This window comes from Anolis sagrei, chromosome 6, assembly GCF_037176765.1.
Source record: "Anolis sagrei isolate rAnoSag1 chromosome 6, rAnoSag1.mat, whole genome shotgun sequence".
Taxonomy (NCBI): Eukaryota; Metazoa; Chordata; class Lepidosauria; order Squamata; family Dactyloidae; genus Anolis; species Anolis sagrei.
In genome coordinates this window covers 107776753-107804678 of record NC_090026.1, presented here as the reverse complement: position 1 = coordinate 107804678, position 27926 = coordinate 107776753, and the positions used below count along the sequence as shown (strand labels likewise).

The window sequence follows — 27926 nt, the reverse complement described above, 5'->3', positions numbered from 1 at the left end:
AGTAGAAGGACAGGACCATAACAAAAACATATAAGTTATTTTAAATGCAATCAAACAATTATAGAATTAAAACCATTTAAAATCCATTAAAGACAGAAGTTATTTTAAAATAAGATATATTGAAACTGTTGAGAATTGGAAAGCCCCACTATCCACTTCAGGACAACTCAGAAAGCAGCACCCACTCACACATAAAATCAGTTTTTGTGTCCACTAAATTTCATCATGATTTGAGGGGGGGGGGTCATTTCTACTCTTTCTACTCTGTTTCCGATTTGGGGGGAAAATCCTCTCCAACCTTAAATAAACTTAGAGGGCTGCAAAATGAAGAATTGCACCTGGGACAAAATATCTTATACTTTTTAAAAAAGATCCTGCGAGGGCACAAAAATTATGCTGCAACATCAAGCAATTTCCTGGTTAAAAGAAGAACATGCCATTGAACTGTGCAACTAACATTTTTCTCAGAAAATGCAATGCCCACAGTTCAGGGGAATTTTTCTTCTGTCAAAATTGAAACAATGGATTATAGGGTGTTTTCTTCAGCTTTCCCATATATTTACTCCCAACACATTATTTCTAAAAACATACTTAAACACGTAGACTTTTAGGTAAGACTGTGTACATTATCTCACTTCACTGCCACATCCTGGCCCTGATTTCTTTTTTCTCAATTCATTTTATAGGAATTAGTATTTTTATGTCTTCTTGGCATTATAGAGGGCTACAGAATAAAAATAATTTTTTGTTTGATTAATGTTGATGGTTTCTTCTGGGGTTTGTTGTTATTGTTGTTCTCTATTACTGTTCCCAATAAACTATCCATTCCTTATAGTTCTGGAATTTGTAACAATAAAAATTAAATAAAAGTAAATTCCATCCATAATTATTTTATTAACTAACGGTATTTTAATATATCAGACATTATAGTTTTATACCAGGCTGTATTATGCATAATACATATTATGCTGCTAATGAAATATTGTGATTTTCAGTTAGTAAATGTTACTATAATTTTATTTGTTGCCTGTTTCTGAAAATTGACAGTTTTTCTGAGACAAAATGGGAGAAAGGTTTTTTTCGTAGCTTCTGTAAACTTTACATCTCTACTGCTAGACACTATTCTCTGTATTTTTCTCATTTTTAAATGTATGAAGATGAGTTTTAGTATTTACTGTCAATGTCAAAAAATGTTTTATCCCAATTAAATTACCATACAACATAGCTTGTAATATTCAAAACACAAAATGTGGAAAATATATGAAAAATATATTGTTTGTAAATATAAAGCTCTTAACGTAACTGCTAGCAAGCATGGAAGGAATATAGTACTTTTGGAATAATACCTTGCTGAAAAGTACAAGCTGCTGACACTGTAGCTATAGGAGTCCTTCCAGCAACAGGCTTTCTTCCCCTCTGACCTGAATTATGACCCACCAACTTTTTTCCTTTGCTCTCTGAACTTCTGGTTTCTGAAATCTCTTTGCCACTTGAAGTATGTGCAGAGACTTCCTGAAAATTTGCATTTGTAAAACGAGCTGCTGTGGTATCTTCCAGCCTCTTCAGTGAGCCAGTCATCGAGCTGTTAGTAGTACTTGTGTAAGTCTAACAATATTGGATTGGGAAAGAGGAAGTTGAGACAGGCAGTTAGACCGCAAAAAACTAACTTTACTCTAAAAGACAAAATATTATTCCATTTCAGAAACAAAGATATGCCCCAACATTTCAAAACTATGTAGATAGTCCGAACTTAACCCAATCTTTATAAGAATGCAAAATTGTCAATTAAATAGTCTAGTGGTTCACCATCACCACCATACAAACTAATAGGGCAACAGTAAAACACTAAATACGCATATTAATATATCAAGAAGATACTAGCTGTAAGTTTTGCAAACATCACATTGCAGCAACTTGGGGAAGTGCACATACTGACACATTCTTTCATTTAATCAGGATACTCCTATTTATTCAATACTAGCACTGTTTGTCAACTACATGCAGTCCCAAATTTACGAACAAGATAGGTTCTGTTGGTTTGTTCTTAAGTTGAATTTGTTTGTGAGTTGGAACAGCTACATTTTTAAGTGTACCTACAGCCATATACATGTACATATACATACACACACACGTGTGTGTACATGTGTGTACAGAGAGAGAGAGAGAGAGCATGGTTTGGATAGCACAGGGAAGGGTTAATACCCCAGTGGTGTTTGTTTTTCTGTCCTGTTCAGAAGATTTCACTTCACTTTCTGTCCCCATGATAATTGGATTTTGAAAAATGTGGCTTGTGAGAACAAGGATTTGTGATAAAGCTTCAGTTGAGACATCTTTTTGCCATGATAACTCTTTCAGGAGTGAATTTTCCTTCCTAGATGTAAATTTGTCTCACTTCCTGTTGTCCCACCCCTGTTCTTAAGTATGAGTCATTTGTAATTTGGATGTTTGTAACTCGGGAACTGCCTATATATAAAGACAATTTCTGCTGTTCAAAATAAATGTTTTAGAAACATTTTAAAAGTTAGTATATCAGATTATGGTTTATATATCTTATATCTGTGTATATGAAATTAATAATTGAACTAGAACAGCCATCCTACTTATTTGGCTTAAATAAGAAAATATAATGAAATATAAAACATTTTACATTAATATTTATTCACATACACTTATACATACATGACACCTTAACTACTCTGGTATCTGGTATCTATACATTAGCAACTAAATGCAATAAATCAACAGGAATAGGGTTTTTGGTAATATAAGAAATAAAACAGAAAGCCATTTTCAAGAATAACCTTACACATCATAATGATTAAGTAGTGAAGATGCGGGATGACTAAATGCTCCATAGGGAAAAAAACCTGAAAATATTTAGATACATGGGCTGGGATCTGAATAGCTATATAAAGATGTTTCAAATGGTCTCTCTCTATCCCCCCCCCCCTCCCTGCACACACACACGCGCATGGCAAATTTTTCCCTTTCAGCTTCATCCCACTGAGCCATATCATACACTGCTCCAGACGGAGCCTCCGAACCTCTAAAAGTGGCTTTTGAGAGAATGAGAGGAACTACAGGGGAAAGGAAGGGAAAGCATATATATGTGCACCTGCACCTGAGACAGAGAAGGGAGAAAAAGAGAGCGGGGAGGTTACTATGCTTGATCATCTGTGGATGATTTAAGTACATAATTTTGGCAGGATAATATTTCTGATTTTTACAATGGAGTTATTTCAGGTATTTCTAAAAAAAGAAATCTTGATATCTGTTTCCAGTAAGTCCTTTTAGGGAATAATAATAATAATAATAATAATAATAATAATAATAATAACAACAGCAACAACAACAACAGCAACAACAATAAGCAACAGTAGGAGGAGGAGCATTTCTAAAATGGCAAAACCTCAAAAGAGTAATGTATGAAATAAAGAGAATAGCTTGCAGAATGAGATACATTCCACAAAATGCAGGAGAGTTGTAGTACACTAGGTTGCAAAAAAAATCGGTAATTTAAAAATACTGATTACCTATATAAATAAAAATGTAATGTTTGTTTGTGGGAGTAACAGAACTCAAAAACCAGTGGGCCAATTGACACCAAATTGGGACAGTAAACATCTAACAACCCAATGTATGTCCTTTGATTTTGTCATTTGGGAGTTGTAGTTGCTGGGATTTATAGTTCACCAATCAAAGAGCATTCTGAACTCCACCAATTATGGCATTGAACCAAACGTGGCATACAGAACTCCCATGACCAACAGAAAACACTACAAGGGTTTGGTGGGCATTGACTTAGAGAGTTGTAGTTCACCTACATCCAGAGAGCACTGTGAACTCAAACAATGATGGATCTGGACCAAACTTGGCACAAATATTCCATATGCCCAAATATGAACACAGATGAAGCTTGGGGGAAATAGAACTTGACATTTGGGATTTGTAGTTACTGGGATTTATAGTTCACCTACGATCAAAGAGCATTCTGAACCCCACCAACGACAGAATTGGGCAAACTTCCCACACAGAACCCCCATGACCAACAGAAAATACTTAAGGCCATCCAGTCCAACTGTCTTCACCAGGGCAAGAAAATGTAATCAAAGCCCTCCTGACACAAAGAGCCATCCAGCCATTGATATAGATAGATATGATTCACTCATACACACAGATATAGTATCTGTGTGTGAGAGTGAATCATATCTATCTATATAGTATCATTTGAAAGGGACTCCTAAAGGAGGACAATCATATGTTGCATATTCCAGAGTAGGCAAACCAGACACTCTCCACATCAACACTGACAAAGAAACAGCAAGAAATACTGTTTACCCACAAGCAGAAAGAAGTTACATAGATTAGAAACCAACACTTTCTCATTACTTTATTTTCCAGATCACCAGACTGGGCCACAGCAACCCATGGCAAGGGACGGTTAGTATTAAAATAATTATTAAACATGATGACCAAACTTTTTAAAAATGTACACAGTACAATCTGGAAAAGAAGTGAATGTGTAGTTATTATTAAACATTTACTGAGCTAAATTCTCATACAGTATAATTCTACTACAATATAGTACTACTCTATTATATTGGTTTCACTGATCTTCTGAGATCTCATCCTTCAAAACAGAATTCCATGGTATCTATTTATTTCATAATGGTCACAATCTCAAAATTATCATCATGGACCCATAACCCTCTCCCAGTTATTGTGAGCTTGCATACATATGTACACACAAACACAAGAGGAAAAAGAAAGAGGGTGAGTTTCTTATATAGTAGTGTCTCGCTTATCCAACCTCCACTCATCCAACATTCTGTATTATCCAATGCAGTCTGCCTCCCGCTCGGATCCACAGCTATTTCAATACATTGCAATGTTCTGGTGCTAAATTCGTAAATACAGTAATTACTACATAATGTTAACATGTATTGAACTGCTTTTTCTGTTGATTTGTTGTAAAACATCATGTTTTGGTGCTTAATTTGTAAAATCATAATGAAATTTGACATTTAATAGGCTTTTCCTTAATCCCTCCTTATTATCCAACATTCTGCCGACCCGTTTATGTTGGATAAATGAGACTACTGTATAAATTGTGTCACATCACAGGAGGAATACAAATAAATAAATACAGAGTGAGAAAAATTACGAGATACCAAACCTAGTATCAATCAAACCAATTCTACTTTGTTTCATCTTAAAGTTCGCCAATGAATTCATATTGTATTAAATATCATGTACTATTTATCTGCATAACAAGTGAGGTGGTGAAAACAAAAGTAAGCAGCAGTTCTGTGAATTAAAATACAAAGTAACCTCTTACCCAAAAGGGTAATATTAACCTTGGTCACATTTTCAGGGACTGATTATATAAAATACAAATATATTAATTATTTTGATACTGATATCATCTAAATATTCTGACAACTCTATATCTGAATGACTAGAACATTAAGAAATATTTCTAATTACTGTTGATAAATTAAAGTAGCTATGTGGTACAATTTAACAAAATAATTAGCGGTTTGCTGGAAATACTGAATTAACTGTATCCAGAACTGCATTCTTACATATCCAGCTGTTTCGCCAGCTGCACCATCTCCTACGCAAAAATAATCTATAGATATTGTTACACTAATTTAAAGGCTACATTTTTGTACTTCATCTGAAGAAGTAGCTTTATATCCATGAAAGCCAGACTAAAACAAAAACTAGTTACTGTACTCTTAACAGTGTGACTATATCCCCTCCCTACCCACCTCTGCCCATTCTTCTTATTACTGTTCAATGGGCTCTTAAGATTGTTTCAAAGTCACAATTCTTTTAAAATATACCAAATCCTGACAACCCCAAACTAGATACTGTTGATCAAGATTAGCCATAGGGCATATAACAAGAACAGTAGCACCATTATGAAGAACTGGGACTAACCACTGAGTTTAAGGAAAAATTCAGCCTGAAAGTTTAAATTCCTGTAACTCCAGTCATCTAAGTTATGAAATGTGTGCCTTCTCCTCAACAAAGTCTAACCACCACATGTTCAGATTTTCAGATTCACTACATTTTCTCTGATCCAAATGACTTTCTCATTAAAGTTTAAACTAGTGATTTGAAAAAAATTAGATTTTTCAGTGGCTACAACTTTCATTTAAAACTGTCTGTCTACAGATATCTGCCTATTTCAACCATTTTTCTGACCGTGAAGAGAATACAGAGCTTGGTAATACGTTTTAGATGCCAATAGTTTTGATGGTACCGTCTCTTAATTGGATTTATTCAATATTTTAATGATTCTGATTCAATATTTTGTTACAATTGTTATTTCAAGTATTTGTACTTTGCTCTTCCAACCAAAAAGGTTGTCAGTGTAGCTTATAGTTTATTTTCACAGCTCGCTTCCCTCAGGCTTACAAGTAGTTTTAATATTTAATTCTTGTTCCCTGTTTGAAGTCTGATATTCCCAAGGAATGCATATTGCCACATCAATGTGTTTGTGAATAGCTAGCAAGCAATGTTCTCTGGATGAGCAAACGCTTTACTGGGATGGGCAGAAATAAACCTTTTCAGTGATGGCTCCCCATTTATAGAACTTCCTCTCCTGAAATGTAAATTGCATAAACATGTTTTATTTTGCCGTTGGTTAAAAAAATCAAATACAGTATGGCTATATCCACTGGGGCTCACAGTGACAATTTGAAGCTCCAGATATAAAGGAAAGAGATTACTGAACAAAACTCATATTAAGTTCTTCTTTCATCATAATTCCTTATCTTCAGATTGGCTGCTGAGAATCTGTCCACTGTCCTAAAAAATATGTCATGAGGAATGGGATGCAAAGAACTTCTAGACCACAGGTTTCACTGAGAATACTTCACATTAATATCACTCTACCAAATAGAGATAAAATAAGTCTCTTTCCATGTTACGTTATTAAGCATCAAGAACAGAACTCATATTCCCAACAAAAGTCTTCACCAAATAGGTATTTCTATAATCCAGTGTTCCTTTTTCTTCTTGCGTTTTTAGTTAGTAAATCAAGTTTGTCTTTTTAAAGAATGAGTTGTTCTTCCGTGGTACTATTTGTTGTTGCATGCCTTCAAATCATTTCCAACTTAGGGATACCCTAAGGGAATGGTGCCAAACATGTGGCCCTCCAGGTGTTTTGGACTTCAGCTCCCACAATTCCTGGCCATTGGACAAGCTGGCTAGGGCTTCTTGGAGTTGGAGGGTCACAAGTTTAACACCCCTGCCCTAAGGTGTGTTTCTTGGTAAGGTTTATTCAAAAGAGATTTGTTATTGTCTTACTCTGAGGCTGAGAGCGTGCGACTTGACCAAGGTCATGTGGATTTCCGTTGCTGACAATAAAATAAATATCCATAATTTGTAATATTTAAATGACATTTTCTGTTCTGCAACATCAAATACCAAACACTACTTTGAATGTTTAAATGAGGCAGTTACATTGCTATTTATAAGGGGAAATGCTACAGGTAGAATCAACTGCACATTTACTATAAGAAGATAATGCAATTTTATAAAACCATTATTAGGATATCTGTGGAAAAGATGTAATCTTGACAGGCAATCATCTGAATCTGACCCTTACAAATTAAAAATAGAAAATATATGGGGCCTCCCACTTACACCTACATATTATTTCCAAAAACATACCACACTATTTACAAGATTATCTCTACCTCCTAAGGGTACAGAAACATTTCTTTAAATGAATGCTGAGGTAGATAATTACAGAATGCTTCTTATGCTATCTGATGTGACGAGAGGGCCATTTTTTCCTAATGTGCCAGAAACTGGTACCACATTTGTGCTACAATATTACTGTATTCAAATAGTTTCCTGGAAACATTGTCTTCAACTAGCAGTCAGTAACACGCACATACATCCACACCCTGTGATACCTATACTACAAGAATAAGACATGGCTACTTATATAAAATCTCTTGAGTTTTGTTCTACATTGTTAAGTCAAATAAAATACAAAACAGATGCAAAGGTGAAATAAATCAACACATTTAATAATCAATATATTTAAATGCTACAGATTCTCTTGAAAATGTGTCAATACAGAAAATGTGAAGGTGCTTATTTGTTTGGATTCCCATTTCATAAAAGATAATGTAGTAAATAAAATTATTCTACATTAGCTGAAACAGGGTGTAAAAAGATGCTTATCCTAGTGTATAAAATGGCTACTAAGCTGATATAGCTTGGAAATATGCAGGTCACTTAGTTACACTAATGTCTGGAAGTCTCAAGCATCAAAACCAATGGCCCTGTAAATATTAAATTATTTTAGTTCAATAAACCATCCCATTTTTGTTATGGTAATATTGTGCCTGTACACTCCCTCCTCTCCTTCCCTGTTCTTAAATGTAGCAAAGAAATATTCAAAAGTATGCAAAAGCAGTTTTTTCATGGCATCTTAAGTAAGCTATTTCTCAAGGGGTCTCTAAGTTAGTGTAACTATGTTTTATATTTATAGTTCTGCCGGCACATGGGTTTAACCCCTGGTGGTGCAATGGGTTAAACTCTTGTGCTGGCAGTACTGCTGACTGACAGGTCAGCGGTTCGAATCTGGGTAGAGTGGATTGAGCCTCCTCTGTCAGCTCCAGCTCCCTATGTGGGGACATGAGAGAAGCCTCCCACAAGGATGGTAAAACATCACACATCGTGGGCAACATCTTAGCAAGTAGCCAGTAATCTTACACTAGAAGTAACTTGCAGTTTCTCAAGTCGCTCTGGACATCAAAAAAATTATTTCAATTTCTATACCATTAAACTATTACCTGTGACATTTTTACTATTTTTACCCTTTTTATTGCTGTAACCTGCAGAGTACTTATGTCAAAAGGTACAAGAGAAATTAAAAATAATGAAGCCCATGTTTATAGATATATGGGAGAAGAAGAATTTGGAAATCAAAAGGTATCAAAAAGGAAGAAAGGAAACCAGTCCAGAAATAGGAATGGGAACTCATGTGCCTCTCAGAGTACTCCTTTTTCTGAACCCTTGAACTCATAGTTGAAACAGGTCCTAATTATGGGACAATATGCAAATATAAATTATACTTTGAGAACCAACATGATATAGTGGTTTGCTACCACAAGTTAGCACTCTAACTTATTAGTAAATTGAAACTACAGTATATTTAGTGCTCCCACCCCCTACTTCCCTAGACTTGTGCCTGACTGTATGTACCACTTCCTCCTTATGCTCCCTCGTACATCCTGAATATTCCTACCTCTTCCTCCAGACTCTCTTCCCTTTTCATTTCTTCTAGTCATTTCTTTCTTTTAAATAGTATTTTGTGTTTTAGCCTTTTAACACACCTCTGTATTTTAGCTTTTAGCCTATATTATAATTATTTTAATGTATAATGCTTTTATGAGGCTGTACCCCACTCTCCTTATGCTGGTCTATGACCGTAATAAAATTTGTTTGTTTGTTTGTGGTTTGAGGGTTGGGATAGGACACAGAGACATGGGGTTGAATCCCTGCTTGGCTAAAGAAATAAACAGTGTGACCCTGGGCAATTCATGCTCTCTCAGCCTCAGAGAAAAGCAACAAATTATGTGAAGAAAACTTTGTGGTAGGGTTGCCATAAGTCAGCAATGACTTCAAAGCATGGAACAAGAAAAAGAAAACATGCATCAAGAATAGAAAAGTAATTTAAATAAAAGATGCTGAAGTTCACTTACTTTCTCTGTAGTTACAGTGAGAGAAGGAACTAAAGATGGTGAGGAATCGGATTGCTTCTTGTGTCTTTGTTTATGTTTGTCTTTTTCTTTATATTTCTAAAAAAGCAGGAAAGCAAAATAAAATGCAATATTTGATTTCTCATCATTAGGATTATAAAAATTATTTTTTCCATTTTAAAAATTAACATGACTTGATGTTACATTGTTAGCTGAGTTTCAGATGTATAGGAAACAGTGGCCATTATATTTAATGTAATTTACACCAGGAGAACTACTTTTGCGTAAGGTTTTATGAAAGCATTTGTATGTTATTTGTGTATAGGCTTGACATAATAGGCATCAATGATTTGCAGTTGCTACTAGTGCTTCCTGGCACATTAAGTGCACTTGGGGAAAGGGCCTTTTTTGTTTGGAGTCTGCAAAGATTAAAAAATACAAGAAACAGCACAAGCCTGTAATATCATTTCCCTTACCCAGATGCTTCTAAGAATAAGAAAAGTGGAAAGACAAGATAAGAAATTCTACAATTTATTTGTCCTTTCCAAAGTTCTAGAGGAGGTGAAAAAAGAGTATTTCACTTTCAAATGGGAGCACCAAGTTCACACGATGTCCAAACTTGGAAAAAGTGTGGGGAGCCTTATTTATTTATTTATTTATTTACTATATTTCTATACCGCCTTTCTCAGCCTATGGGTGACTCAAGGCAGTTGACTAGTATCCTAAAACAACCCCAAGTTCAAACTGTGTTTTACAAAGCTGTCTTATTTAATTAATAAATACTAAACATAATCATTAATCCTGTTTGGACAAAATGCTAAGACTGAAGTGCTGACTTGAAGGTCTGCAGTTTTAATCTGCAAAAGACAGGGTGAGCTCCTGTCTGTCAGCTCCAGCTTCCCATCCATGGGCATGAGAGAAGCCTCCCACAGGATGGTAACACATCTGGGTGTCCCCTGGGCAGCGTCCCTGCAGACGGCCAATTCTCTCACACCACAAGCAACTTGAAGTTTCTCAGGTCGCTTCTGACATGATTGAAAAAAACATAGTTAACAAAAGCTCTGACAAAGCAGCACTTTTATACAGCCCATCTTCTTGGATTCTGTCTAGCTGGGGTTTTTTTTGGGGGGGGGGGAGCATCAACATTGAGAGGATAGTGAAGGAGGTGTGTGTGAGAAGAATATACTTTCAGTTCTTAATTTCAACTGTGTATCTGAAATATAAAACGCAAAGAATGGGATTCTACTCTAGGTGATCCTATTATAGCTGTGCATGTTTGCATATAACAGGTAAAGTAAACAGCTGCTTCAAAACCATTTACTGAGTATATATTAAAAACAAAGCAGAAAGAAAAGTGTAAAGGAGATTAGTTTGCCTCACCAAATATCCTGGCATATTGAAACTGTATAGGTCTGTAAGTTTCACCAACAAAATGGAAATCATAAGAAAAGTGGAGGTCATTGAAAGAAAAGAAAAAATCTTGGGATGCATTTTGGAAGAAGTTTTCAAGTGGTCTCTAGAAGATTCGAAACATATTAATTTACTTATGCAAGTCTGGCCTGGCCTGGTTGTTTCATTTAAAATGTGCATAATGTTAATTTTGAATAAAAAGTCTGCTGAAACGTGTTGAACTGCTCATCTTTTAGTGGTATAGGAACCTGTTCCTATTCTTTCTGTATTATGTCTACCTCTGGTACCTAAAATTCTGTCAAAAACATAAAGCCCAGGACACATCTACTTCGGTAATTAATGTATGCTTGTACTAAGAGAGAAAGAGAGACAGAGAGAGGCCGCAGCAAGAGAGGGATTCACTGCCACCACAATGGAATTAAATAAAACTAGCAGTCAAAATACAATTGGCAAATAAGATAGAAAGACAACATTCACACTTTCTCATTATGTGTGATCAAGGTCGTCAGTTACATATAAAGGAATTGTAACTGAAGTAGTAAATAATCTTCCAAAAATACTTATTACATTCTGATTCTCCTGTCACGTTATCTGTAGGGTTCAAGCACATTGACTTACGCAATATTATTTCAGATATCAGTGATTGTATACACGTGCACACAAATTCTGAACACATACAGAGCTTAAATGTTCATCACATCATAATCACACAATTATTGTAATTATAGGCAATAGTATTTTTGTTATTATCGAGACAACGGATATGCTGGGCAGTGAGGAATAACATTTCACTACTATTAAAGTTATAAAAACCTAATCCCATTTCTTATATATTTTATTCCTTTCTGTTTAATAGATTTATTCCAGGTAAATGTGTGTAGTACAGTAATTTGAATCAATAACATTTCTCAAGTGAAAGTTAAACGATTAAGCCTATATTTTCATTCTCCCCCCCCCCTCTGGTAGGTAAAACCCTTTTTACAAACTATTATTTTTCCTCAGAATGCAATTACAAGATTAAACTAGGCCATATGTTTTTTCCCTAATCTTAATCTTAGAATTTCTATTAAGACTAATCAGTGCCCTTAACAAAGGTCTGCACATCATCAACAATCTTGACTAGGAATAAAAGATACTGATTGGAATACTGTAGTAGTAGTAGTAGTAGTAGTAGTAGTAAACAACTTTATTTATATACCGCTCTATCGCCCCGAGGAGGACTCAGAGTGGTTTCTAAGTAAAATCACCAAAACATACAGAGTAAACAACATGACATAAAATTAACAAAACAACACATACATATTAAAATAATCCTGCCTGTACAGAGCAATTAAAAGGTCTGTCTGAGGCTTTTGCAAACTCAAAAATATGAGGGGACCGGGAAATTAAGTACAGTGCTATAACAGACTAACAACAATAGCAGGTACAGGTTTGTGGCTGCTCATTTCCAGGGCCTATTTGAGGGATGACCGGGGGTAATAGGTAGGAAGTATAAGGCCATATTCAACAATGTTTGAGGCTGAGCTAGAACTGGTCACTCTCAAAGGCATGTTGAAACTACCAGGTCTTCAATATCACCATTTATTTCTGTAAAATGGTTGAAACCCAATATCTGACACATACTAACCTTTGAATGGGTCTTGCTGAAGTCAATGAATTTATTTCTGAGTACACAGATACAGTTCTATGATCTCATTTACATTCTACCTTTTATTTAATACTACAGAAAAAATGTACTTCTCTCTAATAACAATTTCCAGCATAGGATCCAGTGGTCACTTCTACTGGCAAAACAGTAGACTCAAGCAGAATTGGATGGGTGAACCCTAGCAACTGCAGCCCCTTGTGTACCTCCAAAACTGGAGGTACACAAGGGACTGGAGGCCAGAGAAACCCGTTGAACCTAGTCCGAGGATAGTGGGGAGGACTGCAAGAGAGAGGGGAGGAAATAACATTCCACTGTGTCATCTGCCATGTTTGTTTTAGCCATCAAGTATGAAAGATTACAGAAAATAATCAGAACTAGAGGGGGAGCCCAAGGAATGTGATGCCTTACCATTTTGGGCAGTTGAGATGGAGAAGAATGGCAGTGGCCATTTTTAATATGGACCTACTGCAATAATCCTCTCTACAGAGAAAGCGCAGAGGCCATTTTTAATAAAAGCAGACAGACCCCTATTAAAATGACTGCTGCATTCTCCCTACAGATGTTTTAAGATCTGCAGTGCAATTTACATTCCATCCATTGTAGCCTCTTAAACAAACAGATCCTCTTTAGTGCTTTAGATTTGTTTGTCACATGCCCCTAAGCTTTACACTTGACATTTATTTATTTATTTACGATATTTCTATCCTGCCTTTCTCAAGCCCAAAGGCGACTCAAAGGGGCTTACAAATTGGCAGCAATTCGATGCCATAACAATCCACAATATACAATTAAACATTTAAAACAGCATTATAAAATCAATATAAAATCAATACAATACAAAAACCATTAAAAACATGTAATAACCATGGATCCATGGATCATAGCAAAATTCATAATTTTGGCTCCAAAACCTACCTTCAATTTATATATGATGTCAAATTACATTTTAGTACAGGCAGTCATCAGGAAAACTAGTTGTGAAAATAGATAACATGCTAAGCACTGAGGATTCAAAAAAAAAGAATAGTATTACTGTTTATACGCATGCATACGTTGACCTCATATATAAATCAAGGGCAGGTTTTATAGCCAAATTTATAAATTTTGATATGATTTGTGGATAAGTTGAGGGTCATTCCACACAAAAAAGGAAAAGACCAGTGCTGACTCAGAAGGCTACCAGCCTTGGCCACCACCATCATTTCTCCACCCAGGCATTTAAAAAAGTCAAAAGCGGTGCCATGGCAAAAAACAGTAGAGCGGGTCGGTGATTCTTTCAGGTTTTCCCAGACTGAACTAATCTCTTGCCCTTCACCACTCTATTCAGAAAACTGATGGTTCATTTTTATAAGGGTTAGGGGACATTGACCTGTGGATATGTCAAGTGAGATTTTGGACCTTTTTTTTTACAAAAAAGGCTCTAGATTTATACATTATATAGAGTAAAAATTCTTTATATTAGATAGCCCTTTGAGACGACCCTACAAGTAAAGCAAGATAATAAACAGATAGCCCAATGTGAGGAAAAAAACATTAAATAGTTATAGAGCATCCTTTATGGTAAGAGTACTATATTTAAGAACAATTTAAGAAGAGAATGGTACATGTTCAAATATAAAAACAGAAATTCAAGATTGCACCTATTTAGTCTGAGAAAGTAATAAAAGAGCAAAAGCATGCACTTTAAAGTTGGATGAATGGATTTTGCAGTAAGCAATTTGTAAAGACCAGTAAAGATTTGCTAAGGTCTCCATGTATCATTAAGTTTATTTAAAAGCAATTTTACATAAGATTTATTCTTGTTATTATTAATGTTGTCACTTGCTCATCTTAGTTCTTTTTAAAAATGTGGTTCAGACTGTCTCCCAAAAACAACAGTTAAAAGCAAATAGATTTTGGGGTAAATGAGGAAGTAGGTGTAAACGATAAGCCTAATGAGCTGGTTTACAAGCCATGCTAAACTACAGTTTAACACTAGTAGAATAGGCTATGTGTTCAAGCTCCGGTTCAATTAATTACCTCCTGGTTTGATGAAAGCATGGTTTGATCTTATATCTAAACTGGCAAACCAAGACTGCAGTCCTAATTGAAGTGAATCACACAAAGGCTGCACGAAACACAACAGAGGACTGATCACATAGCTCCGAACCATTGTTCAGTATCACAAGTGTACTGAGCACTTGCATTCTTGCACAAGATAAAGGAATGACGGAAAGAAACCTCTTCAATATTTACAGATCTGTTCTGATCCTCTAACGACACCAAAATAATAGATCAACTATTAACTCTGTGCTCGACAACTGGTATTGTGAGGAATCTCAGCCCAATGCTTTCTATAAATGAAGAGCAAAATGTGAGAATCATAAATTGCAACTAACTCAGATCCTATCAATTTCAAAACCTAATACTGATAAGATCCTAAGGCAGAAGCTCAGAGCAGCCCTTTAGAATAAAGAAAAGAATGAGACAAACTTTTGTGAAAACTGAACAGAATGGCAATTAGAAGATGGTGTAGAATTTTACACAGAAATGAGACAGTCCAACATTTACAATAGCAAAGTCATAAGGAAGAACATGTTTACTGTTTATTTACATTTTTACATTATTCAATGCTTAACGGGAATAAGATATAACTAACTAGACATGATTTTCCTAACCCTAAATTAAAGAAGATTATAACCTCCACTCTTCTTCTTAGAAATATACAACATACCAGTGCAAATTAAGAATATAGGTTGAGCATCCCTTACCAGGAATTCGAAAATTCCAAACCGCCTCCGTGGGTGACTGAGCTAGTGACATTTTTGCTTTCTGATAGTTTAATGTATACAAGCTTTGTATCTTGCAAGAAACTATTAAAATATTGTGCATAAAATTATGTTAAGGGATTTGCTTAATGAGTATATGAAAAATAAATTATGTTTGTGTTTAGACTTAGGTCCCATCTTAATATATCATTGTGTGTGTGTTTGAGTGTGTGTGTGTGCATGTATGTATCTGTCTGTCTATCTATCTATCTATCTATCTATCTATCTATCTATCTATCTATCTATCTGCATGCAAATACAGGTGTTCCAAAATCTGAGGCGGGGGGAGATCTGAAATTAAAAACACTTATTAAAACAAGTATTTTAGGTAAGACACACTCAACTCATGATAGCACAAGCTGGCATATAAATCCAGTTATGCCCAATGTCAACATTTATTTATTTATTTATTTATTATCAAAAGCATTCCATAAATTAGTATAAGTCTGATAAAAATAGAAGGAGTGCAAGCAGCTAAATATCTTTTGACCAAAAACAGGCAACAGCAACCACATTGTCTGTAGCCTCCAACAATTCTTCTTCTGTACATGAGGCAGGGCATAGTGAACAAGCATACAGATGCAGAGTTATCGGATCTGCTCCACAGACACACAAGGTGGAAAATTCTTTTTGTAGTGACATTTTGCCAGGTTGTCTTTTTATCTGCCCACTCCACATCTGAGTCTGTTCAGGGACTTCCAAGTTGCCTGTTCTTGGTTTGCCACAAAATTAAACTATGTCTCTACATTTAACACAAACTGACTATGAAACATTAGAACAATGGTTCTCAACCTGGGGGTCGGGACCCCTGGAGGGGTCACGAAGGAGTGTCAGAGGGGTCACTAAAGACCATCAGAAAACACAGTATTTTCTGTTTGTCATGGGGGTTCTATGTGGAAAGTTTGGCCCAATTTTGTCATTTTTGTGGTTCAGAATGCTCTTTGATTGTAGGTGAACTATAAATCCCAGCAACTACAACTCCCAAAATATCAAGGTCTATTTTCCCCAAACTCCACCAGTGTTCACATTTGGGCATATTGAGTATTTGTGCCAAGTTTCGTCCAGATCCATCATTGTTTGAGTCCACAGTGCTCTCTGGATGTAGGCGAACTACAACTCCAAAACTCAAGGTCAATGCCCAACAAATCCTTCCAATATTTTCTGTTGGTCATGGCAGTTCTGTGTGCTAAGTTTAGTTCAATTCCATCGTTGGTGGAGTTCAGAATGCTCTTTGTTTGCAGGTGAACTATAAATCCCAGCAACTACAACTCCCAAATGACAAAATCAACTCCCCCAAACCCCACTAGTATTCAAATTTGGGCGTATAAGGGTATTTGTGGCAAATTTGGTCCAGTTAATAAAAATACATCCTGCATATCACATATTTACGATTGATAGCAGTTGCAAAATGACAGTTATGAAGTAGGAAGGAAAATAATTTTATTTTTGGGGGTCACCACAACATGAGGAACTATATTAAGGAGTCACAGCATGAGGAAGGTTGAGAACCACTGCATTAGAAGATACTCCATGATAAATAATAGGATGGAAAATGAAAAATCATTTTCGCCCCCATGAACAAAAAATCCCTGCAATTTTTGTTCAGACTTCATGATCAGTCATTATGCTCAGTAATAATAATTTGAAAACTGAGGCTAACTAGGATTTGCTTAAGTATTTGAACTAGTATAAATACATATAATTGCTGCAAATCTTTTTAAGCCAGAGAGTAAAACTAGATCTCATAATTTCTCAGTTCCCAACTTCACAAATGCAAATGGATCCCAATCTGAAGGGAAAAGGTAATCACAGTTAATCTACTTATTTAATTTATGACCCTTCTTCCAAGAAAAATGGCACTCTGAGTGTGCAACCACAATAAACATTAAAACAATACAATCAAAACAGAAACATAGATTTGAAGCCTATCAATAAAAAGATGAGCAGCCAAATAGTTAAAACCCTTTTTGACTGCATTCCAATTTAAATGCCAAAAATCTGAGTAAAAACAAAAGATGGGCTTGCCACATTCATAACCTATAGAATGGTCAATTCAATGAATGAAAAGATACCCATGTACATAATCTAGGGAGACTCATTATTGGTCCGCATGCATAAGTGAAATATTCCTATTCCCCAAAGGGTAAAATATCCAAAATTATAGCTAGCAGTAATCCTAGATGCCATTTACTAAACAGATGGGCTTGATATAATCTTCAATTGATCACTTTGATCCTTGTAATTTGCCACTTGCCCAAGGCTAGAAACAACTGCATTCCAGGTAATCCCATGAACTGCAAACAGCATGGCTTTAAAACAGCACAGCATTCCTTAAAGGCTACAAGAAGAAAATGTCAGATAACACAAGTAACTCACTAATCTCAGCTGTATTCAGCTGTGTTCAGCAGTGCACAAACTGTCCATGAGAGAGGCAGAGCTGGCCACTATCAGGAGGAGTACACAGTTCATCTTTTTTAAACTTCTGAGTAGAGTGTACAGTTCTTCTTTTTCATTTATGTCTTAAAACTGCTATCACTTCAAGTCAGAACATGAGAAGCCAATACATCATACATTGAGCCGGCATGCAACATAACAACAGAATGACAACTGCGACTAGCATAGCCCCTGAATCTTCCTGTGTTTAAAAGCAATGGTGACTGCTGCAACAGTAGGTTGTGCCCCCTGTTAATTTCTTTCCAATGCAAAAACAAGATGCAAGTGGATCAGTCTCTGTAAAAATGCCCTTTGGAGAAGGGCAGAGTAGAAACAAAAATACATGAAGAAAATTCATCTGCAGGTCAGCCATTCTTCCTATATAGTACTTTGTATACAGCTTTTTTGGCGTAATGTGTACATCAAGCAACTCAAAGGAGATAGTACATTATCAAAGGAGGGGTCACTGAATTCAGCACAATATAAGCAACTGAATATAAATGCAGCACTGACCCACTACACCATTTTTAACAGAGATTGGGTGAGTAAAGTTTATAATAATAAACTTTATTTGTATCCCACTCCATCTCCTCATAGGGGACTTTATGTCATACGAAGAGACACTTGTCTTCTAGTACCACTACCATGACCAAACCCTTTGAAAGATCTTCACTACAGATCTTTCATCTTCACTGTCAGTGCAATGCAAGTTCCAGTTATGCTTTAGAAGTTTGCCCTCCCACTATAGCTGCTTCACGTCCCCAGTAGGAGAGAACACTTGGGGGCAGCCATGTCTCATGGTCAAAGGACAGACTACTGTTCTACATTTCAATCAGACTATCACCAAGGTTACCATGGAATTCAGCCTATATATCCTCCCACAGTGCCTGGCAATCCTACACACTAAGTCTCATTGGACAAATCATTCAGTTGTTTCAATATCCTTAAAGAGTTCCTGAGAGCTCATATGAACTCAAAACCCCATCTGATGACAATACTGAAATTCAATTTTCTTACTTCCAACTTCCACCCTAGTGCAAATTAATTCTAAGTGACCAACTCAGAAATGTTAACAGCCGTGTTCAGTTAGGAGAAACATGACAGGGTTCTATCACCAAGCTTTAAGAAATTATAATAATTATATGATCTTGTCATTTCCATTTTCAGCATACAAAACAGCTCCATATCAGTGTAAGAACCATTCATTCCACCTCATCCAGTTTGCTCATTGTTTACTCCCTTTTGGTATAACTGACAGGCACAGTAGTGTTATTTATGGTACCTTGAATATAGAGAACAAATATCAGGCAAACAGCCAATACAGTTTACAATACAAGAGCCCTTCAACTACACACATCGCCTTTTAAAAAATTGGATGGTACATGTATAACAAGACTGAATTACTACATATGTTGGTATGCCATGTGCATAGTTTAACACATCACAATTTAGCAAGTTACAACTAAATTTCCATCACATCCAGAGTAATCAAGATAAAGAATGCTCTTAAGTGTTTGGAAACTACTACTGGTAAAGAATGATGCACCCACACTGTTCCTATTATCCAGTTCATGTTACTTACTGTTTGATCTTATTTGCTCCTAATATGCTTCCAGGCATAATTCATGGTATGCATTATATTATCTTTAAAAACTCTATACTATTTGAATCATAGGTTGTCATCCATATTTTCCCATGTGAAATTCCATGTTAAGCAGGGACATTGCTTAACATACCATCACCATCAGAAGTCCAGGTGATGGCAGCATAAGAGAGTATTTTATTAATACCTATTCCAAAATGTTGAATCTCCCCCCTTGAAGATTGTTGTAAGTGCCATACATTAGGCAATCTGTAAAGACATATTTCATAATGTCCTCATACCTAATTAATAATTGTTGTAATATGGAGTACATCCTATTTTAAGAGTTATGTTGTTTATGTCTGTTATTTTATGCTGTTTGCATCTGTTAAAAGATTGTGAAGACCTTTTTTGTTGGAAAGACCTCTAAATGTTTGTGTGAAAGACCTATAATTTTTAAACTGTTGCCACAAAAAACTGTCCTAAGCACCCAAAAAAGCTACCTAGGTCTAGAAAGAACTTATCGAAATACGTTTAATGATGAAAAGTAAATGAGAGAGTTAGGCAAAATGATCCAGGAAGTAGTCTGTGTACCAAAGTATAAATCCGAAATCAAGTTAAAGGCTTCTAATCAGAAGCAGACAGGCAGACCTTCAAGAATTTGACAAGTGGAACATTATTCTGGAGCCTCAGTTAAGTAGGGCAAGATGTAAAGATTATAAGCAGAGATCAAAGAGAGATGAACCATCTGCTCAGTAATCAATCCTAGGTTTGTTTATGTAGTTCCACTCAGTTTTACCAATCAATGTAGCAGGGTCATGCAAGCACTCCTTGGATATGTAGAGCTCAAATACAAAGACCTCACAAAATATTATCTTCCCAAGTGTCTCAATATATTATAAAATGTATGTTTTGGCAATGGTGAATTGAGATGCAGCAAAAAAAACCCAGGTTTAATCTATGGAAAACATGTTGGATATGGCAAAATTCAAGAAACAATTCAACCTTAAACTGAACTGGCCTGAAATGAAAGTGGATTACAGAAGGAAATGAAAAAAATGACTTCCTTTTTCAGTAATGGAATGAAGGATGGCCTGGAATTGCTTATTTCTCCTCTCTGCTCCAGAAGCCAAGGTCATCACATTCTTTTTTACTTGCCCTTTCCTAAGAGGAGAGGAAACTCCCTCACTTTCAGGTTAACAAGCCCCAAAAGGCAATAATGATTCCATAGTTACTTACAGACAAATTTCTAGAACTATATACAAATTATACAGATTGGCAAAGGGAAGGGAGAGACTTTAAACCAATAGCTTCTTCCATACCACAGTGCATAAATGTGAGGCAAACTACCCTCCATTATATTGCTAAAACAGGAACTTCACTGTAAATCAAACTTTCCATTTTCCAACAATGGAGAAAAGCAGTCTAGAGAGAATAGTAGCAATCAATCAATCCAGGGTAAATGTATCACACTGTGGGTCTGTTACCATTCTCTGAAGTACTATTCACCCAAAGTCCAAGGCATTCCTGTCGATTTTTTATTAAGTCGAACAAATGTGAACAGAGATCAAGCTGCAGCCTTATACATGTTACATAACGACTGGGGCAGAAGTTATGAAGGTACTCATGGAACATGGGTAGAGAGAAATGAAGATGGCATCAGACAATCTAAAACTGTCAATTCCATCCAAGCATATTTTAACTGAGTGCCAAGTGTATTTGGCTAAAAACCAGGAGGCCAGGGTTTCAATAACCAAACAGCGATGGAAGTCACTGGTTAACCTAAGAGAAGGAACATTTTTTCCTCTGGAAAGGCAGCAATGGGAAACCTTACCTGAACAAACAGGGTTATCATGTCAGCATCAACCTGAACATCAAGATTTTAATTACATGCCTCACATCTCACTTGTATCAAAAAAAAAAAAAACTGTGCCGACCCAGTTAGAAAGGTAGGGTCCAAGCATGCAGAAATTTCCTCTCTGAGAAGGTTACCAATTCTGAGAGTCTTTATGTTGAAGTAATTGTAACTGAAAATAAAGTTGTATAGGATAATTGTTTAAATGTCACTTTTTCAGGGGCTCTAAGGAGAGGACATGACAGGGTCATAAGAATCAGATCTACATCCCAGAAGGGTGACTGATAGATCACTGAGGACTTCAGGACTGCAGTACCATTTGGAATCTCTTTAATGTGATGATATCTAGACATCCTAGAATACTAGTGATAGTGCTGCCACTCATCTTCTCAGAGTATTAGGTCTGATCCCAGGCTCAAGTCCATTTTGCCAGAAGGTAAGGAATGTTTCAGTGGTGACTATGGCTGTAGAGATTTTCCACAGGAACACCTGAACACACTGTCCAAGTCATGTCATAAATATATTTGGTAGAAACCTTTTCTCATATCCTTATTTTAGGAGTTTTCCCCTTCTGTCTCCACATATGAAACTGTAAGCAGTCTGGTTGGAGCTATAAAATGTTCCCAGTCAGTAGATCTGAGCTGTGATGGAGACCAAGGTTCTTGATTAGATAGTGCCAGTAGGTCAAAAACTCAGGCAATTTTGAAATATCTGGAGTGGGGAATATGGTGATCTCTGTTCCCTGGAAAGTAGTGGAAGTGAGCCAAGTTGATTTTATAACATTTACCTTTAAAATTCCCTGCATCTATAACCCAGAGATTACCTATTGCACAGCCTAAGGATTATCCATGGGAGCCAAACGCCTGTAACAGCTTAATATTGTCCCTGGAATTTTGAAAACATCACACACACATACACACTAATAATAGAGCCATGTACACACTGTTGCCAGATCAGTTGTTCCCCGTTTGGACACACACACCTGAACTCAGCTGAAAAATTCATATTGCTTCTGCCCCAATTAAGACAATAACTCTCCCCAACTGTCGTTGGATCTGCAGCCGTCTGTGCCTCAGAGGTTAGGGTGAAAGGAAAGAGGCATTTCCCATCTTTCCTGGTTCCAAAGAGAATGGCTTCTTTCTTGACCTTAGTCTATATCAGTGATTCTCAATCTGTGGGTCTCCAGGTATTTTCGCCTACAACTCCCAGAAATCCCAGCCATTTTACCAGATGCTAGGTTTTCTGAGAGTTGAAGGCCAAAACACCTGGAGACTCACAGATTGAGAATAACTGGTCTATATGAAGGATCTGAACAAGTGGTTCTCTACTAGTCTTTTAGCCATAGGTAGTACTGGACTGCCATCTGATAGATGTCTGTGCAAAGAAGGTGATGACTCAGGTACTAATAACAAAGCCATTTGCCTCATGGGACTTAGGCTACACGATTTCTTTTTCCCTTCAGGCAATCTGTAGGATTCATATTCATCTTTGGCATAATAGTTCTTTATAGCAGGTCATCCAACAGAACAGTGTTCAGGGCAGTTTTAAATTTAGATATAAAATCAGCGGGAAAAGTGTAGAAATGTTGGCTTTTCTCCATATTGGTCTTCGCATCTGCAGGAGGCCATTCTTCCAATAGGAAATCCAGGCATATATCTGAGAAGGGGACAGCTTACTGGAGGTAAACGCTTTGAAGTTAGAAGTCTCAGGAGTCTCTAGGAATTTCTTGACTTTGTGTAAGAAAGTGCTAAAATCATCAGTTTGTCCTACTGTAGTTTACAGAAAACATTGTTATCTGAAGAGAGGTCTCCCTCTTTCCTGTCAGAGGGCAGTAAGGAAATGGATGCATCATAGCACTGAGGGATGGGGGACAGCTGTGCAAAATTTTGTTTGTGCCGCGTTTGTCATATCTATTTTGTAAGATTTGTACATATGACACAATATTAAAAAATATGAGGGGTGCCCACACAAAAAAACTTATGATTCAAAATACTGCCCTATGACTATTCAGAAGAGTTATTTAAGTCTCGTAAGTTGCTCTAGGTCACCATTGCGGGCACAACTTCCTCCCCAAAAAGGCTTCCCCAAAGGGCCCTGAGGAGAATGGTGGGGTCAGAGTGTAGGGAGAAGCCCTGCTCTTTCTCCAAAGGGGATGGCAAGGGAGCCCAGGGTAGGCAGACAGGAGGGAGTGATGCCCTGCTGGATGGCCAGACATGGAAGAAGTCCCTCCAGCAGATGTCCGGCCCAGAGAGAGACTGGCAGAGACTACACTTACATTGAGGCTTTAATGTGGGAAGCAAGCAGAATTCTGGGAAATGTAGTTTTTAATTCTCTGGCCTTCCCAAACAAAATTTCTCAGAATTCCTCCTTGAAAGTTTTGGTGGTTATTCTCTAAACGGATTGTGAGATAAAAAGGGATTGTTGTGAGTTCAATCAACCCTGTGAGGTAGGCAAAGTTGAGAAGTAGTAACTCCAAAGTTTACCTAATAGGTTTCCTATTTTTTTATTATTATTTCAAAAGCTGGATGAGCATCTGTTGGGGGTGCTTTGACTGTGCTTTTCATGCCTGGCAGAAGGGGGTTTGGCCCCTGGGGTCTTCCAGTGAAATAGTACTGTTAAGTTAATGTTGATTAAAATTCCCTAAAATCAGTGGCTATGCAAATCTTTCAGAAACTTAGGGGAAATTATGCCCAGGTTATGTTGTATCATTGAAAATAGAAAATAGAAAGGATCTGAGAAGAAATAATGAAAATCCATGGAAGAATGATTCCAAGGATCTAATACAGGCCTGCTGCTAGTCCTGGAATGTGCAATTTCTTTCTAGATACAAGATGGCACCTATGTGTACCAGTGAGCAGGGTGGGTAGGATCCCAACCTAGTTTCTCCTGATCAGTTTAAATTGGCATTGTTTCCTTTCTTCATGCCACACTCTCTCTGTCACAAGTTGGCGAATCTACTTATAAGGATACTACGGTGAAGAAACAAATCTTCAACAGTAAAAGAAATTTGGTGGCATCACTCATCCCTAGAATCTAAGCAATAGAAGGTTTGCATGTCACTATAGAGAAGTGAACTACTTCCTAAACTGAATACACTAGTTATCCAATTTTTGCATCTTCTTCAAAAGAAGAGGAGATTCTATCACTGATGCACATGCAGGAAACTCAAAAAGTACAGATACTCTGAAGAATCTATCTAACAATGATAACATTGCTTCTCAAGATATATAATCTTAACTAAAATTTGTATCTATTTTGCTCCTGACCAACAAAACACAAACAATTAATTTCAAACTACTATTGACTATTCTGGAAAATTATCAATACTAGGATGGAGATTATTTGGAAAGATACATTTCTCTTGAACAATTACTACTCGGGCAGAAATAGGAGTAATACAGACAGAAGGTGAGCCCAATTCAAATATGTTTCACTTCCAGGAAGTTCATTGTCAACCCACAAAGAACAATAATTTATACAACAATCTACATTTACAAACAAAAAGATGAAAGAGAGGTAAGAAGACATCATAAATAGTCACTCTTCACTCACTATAGTAAGTACAGTACAACCCTCCTATGCATGAGGGATACATTCCAGAATGAACATATTGGAAACTGCAGATGACAGCGACAAATGACAAAGAGCATAGCTTGTAAAGGAGGGCATAAGCAAATGAATGAACAAGTGAAACCACAGAAAAGTGAAACCACATATATCAGTTTTGTGAGTACACAGTTCATACTGTACAACAAGGGGAACCCTAATATACAAGAAAGACACCAAATATAATGCCCATTCTGAAGATGGAAAAATAAAGAGGAGTTCCATTTCTCATCATGTTCAGGACACATTACATTTTTATGAGCTAGGTTGTCAGCTTCTTGGCACTGTGAACTCCAGTAGGGAATCATAAGTTTTATTAGGAACTATTGCATTGCTTTTAAATGCTGCTAAAATGTATAATACCTAAATTTGATTGCTAGTCCCAGTCAGAGCAGAACCTGTGAATGAATAGAAATTTGTTAGATCAACACTTAAAATCAGTTTCACTGATTTAGTTGAAACTAAAAAGTTGAAACTAACCATGTTGAAACTAACAAGCAGAGTTAAACCACAGAATATTTGCTACTGGGTAACTTGATTTTACTGGCAGCCTTTGCATTTTATTTAAAGCAAAGGATTTTATGAACAATGACGTGCAACAAATAATTTTGAGAAATTCAGAATATTTTATTGACTCCAATTTCCATTCAGTTTAATTTAGGTCACACATGGCATCTTGCTTTTACACAGTGCAGATTATATTACGTAGTGAGTATCAGGGACTGGAAAGTTGTTTGGTAGCTCTAAAGAGCAGGAGATTCTAGTTGAGCAAGTTAGTAAGAAGTTCTCCACCCAAGTTTCCATTATGACCTAAAAAAGCATGCTGGCTACAACTGTCAGTTTCTTAAATGCTTCCAACTGATCCCCTTCTGCAACATTACCCAAGCTTGTAATCATTATATGTATGTCTCATATTCGCTCTTTACCTTTACAATTATGGAAAAATTCTTACTCAAATTCTTCATGAAGGAATTTAATAGATTAATAGATATATTACTGATTGTTACATATGGACTCTGAGTTAGCGAATGCTGTGTCTGAGATTGGCTATCGATTGTGAGATATATTGTTGTTTTAATTGTTTTAATTGTTGACCATTTAATTGCTGTTTTTATATGTTACTGTATTTGTGTGGGCACTAAGATGTGCCTTTTTGTAAGCCGCCCTGAGTCGCCCCTCGAGGGTTGAGAAGGGCGGGGTAGAAGTATACGAAATAAATAAATAAATTAAAAGAGAAAATGGGTTGAAAGGGTGTGACTACTTAGGAACTATTTAGAATACATCTGACAGGCAAATAATCATCAGCACTATTTTAGTGAACATCAAAATGTTAACATGAGATATTGTGTTGTTCAACAAGACACTTTCCCTAAATCCCATTCTATTCTGCCCTCCCTTTGGCTGTTTTTCCTGCCCACAACAGAAATTCTGTGTTCTCTAGTCACTGAGCATGCTCAGTGCTCATTAGTCTCTCCCACTCAGTTTTCCTCCCTAAAGCCTTGTTTTTAGCCTTCTGTAACACATCTCTCTTGTTCACAAATTGTTTCCTTCCAGCTATGTAAGAAAACACATGTATAGAATAAACTTGCCACTAGTAAACATATAACCAGTGTTATTATTTTTGGTCTAAATCTCATAAATAATGGTTTCAACAGTGCTATTTTCTTTAAGAAAACTAATGATTTATATTTTGTCAATAATTGCATCAACAAATTCACAAGAACATTCCATCAGAGCTTCTGGTTGGAGAAGCAGAAGAGTAACAATACACCTAATATATATCCTGAGATAAAAAACTTCATATAAAGGCCTAACTTCAATTTTAATAGACAATCTAACATAGGGAAAGCATCATACTAAGGTCAGTATTCTTCTCTGGGGAGAATTTAGCCTATCGTTACAAAACTGCCATGTCAGCATGTAACTAGAATACCTCTCTCTGCACCTTGGCCATTATTTTCTTTATGAAGTGTTGATTCTACCTTTTATGCACAATGAATGCTGCTCCAAGAGGTCTCAATCAGAAGGGCTAGCCTTCTGAAAGATGCAATGAACAGTGATATGCATTTTCCAGAAAGTTTTGAATTTGAAAAATCTTCCCTGAATTGAAATGTACTGGGATCTAATATAGCATATTTGACTTACATTTATAAATGAAAAAAATTGAAAAGTACTGTAAAGGTTTCCCCTTGACATTAAGTCTAGTCATGTCCAACTTTGGGGATGGTGCTCATCTCAATTTCTAAACTGAAGAGCCAGCGTTGTCCATAAACATCTCCTAGGTCATGGGGCTGACATAATTGCATGGAGTATTGTTACCTTCCCGCCAAAGCAATACCTATCAATCTACTCACATTTGTTGCAGGTCATTGTTCAAACTGCTCAGTTGGCAGAAGCTGGGGCTAACACTGGGAGCTCACCCCACCCCTGGATTCGAGCCTCCGACCTTTTGGACAGCAAGTTGGCAGTTCAGCAGTTTAACCCGCTGCACCACCAGGGGCTCCAGTGTACTGTATTCCATTTTAATAGTATGTACTATATACATACATTGCAAAATTCACTTCATGTGGTTATCTTCAAACAAATCAAAAGTGTTAACTTGGAAATATTCTTATCAGAATACTTAAAATATTTTCAAGAAGTGAAAACTGAGCCACATACATTTCCTTTATTTATATCATGCTCAGGCAATCTGTGGCCCTCTAAATTTTAACTGAAAACACCTTTAGTCTCAATCAGAAAAATCTCTGGTAAGTGGTAATAGAAGCTGCTGTCTACTAAAATCTGCAGGTTCACATCTGTTGTCTAATACGATACCATGTTCAACTGTCATTAACAGGACTTCAAGTTATTC

General features: G+C 36.5%; 1 protein-coding gene across 5 annotated transcripts in view; it reads right to left on the bottom strand.

The window, feature by feature from the left end:
* MLLT10 (MLLT10 histone lysine methyltransferase DOT1L cofactor) overlaps positions 1-27926 on the bottom strand; it is a 124793-nt gene that overhangs the window by 47604 nt on the left and 49263 nt on the right. For 3 of the 5 annotated variants that reach the window (XM_060782378.2, XM_060782377.2, XM_060782381.2), the window contains 2 exons: positions 9735-9830; positions 1347-1605 (listed from right to left, as the gene is read on the bottom strand). In XM_060782378.2, coding sequence (XP_060638361.2) covers positions 1347-1605; positions 9735-9830 — 355 coding nt within the window. The remainder of the gene's footprint in view (positions 1-1346; positions 1606-9734; positions 9831-27926) is intronic. The other 2 variants (XM_060782379.2, XM_060782380.2) reach the window with 1 other exon arrangement.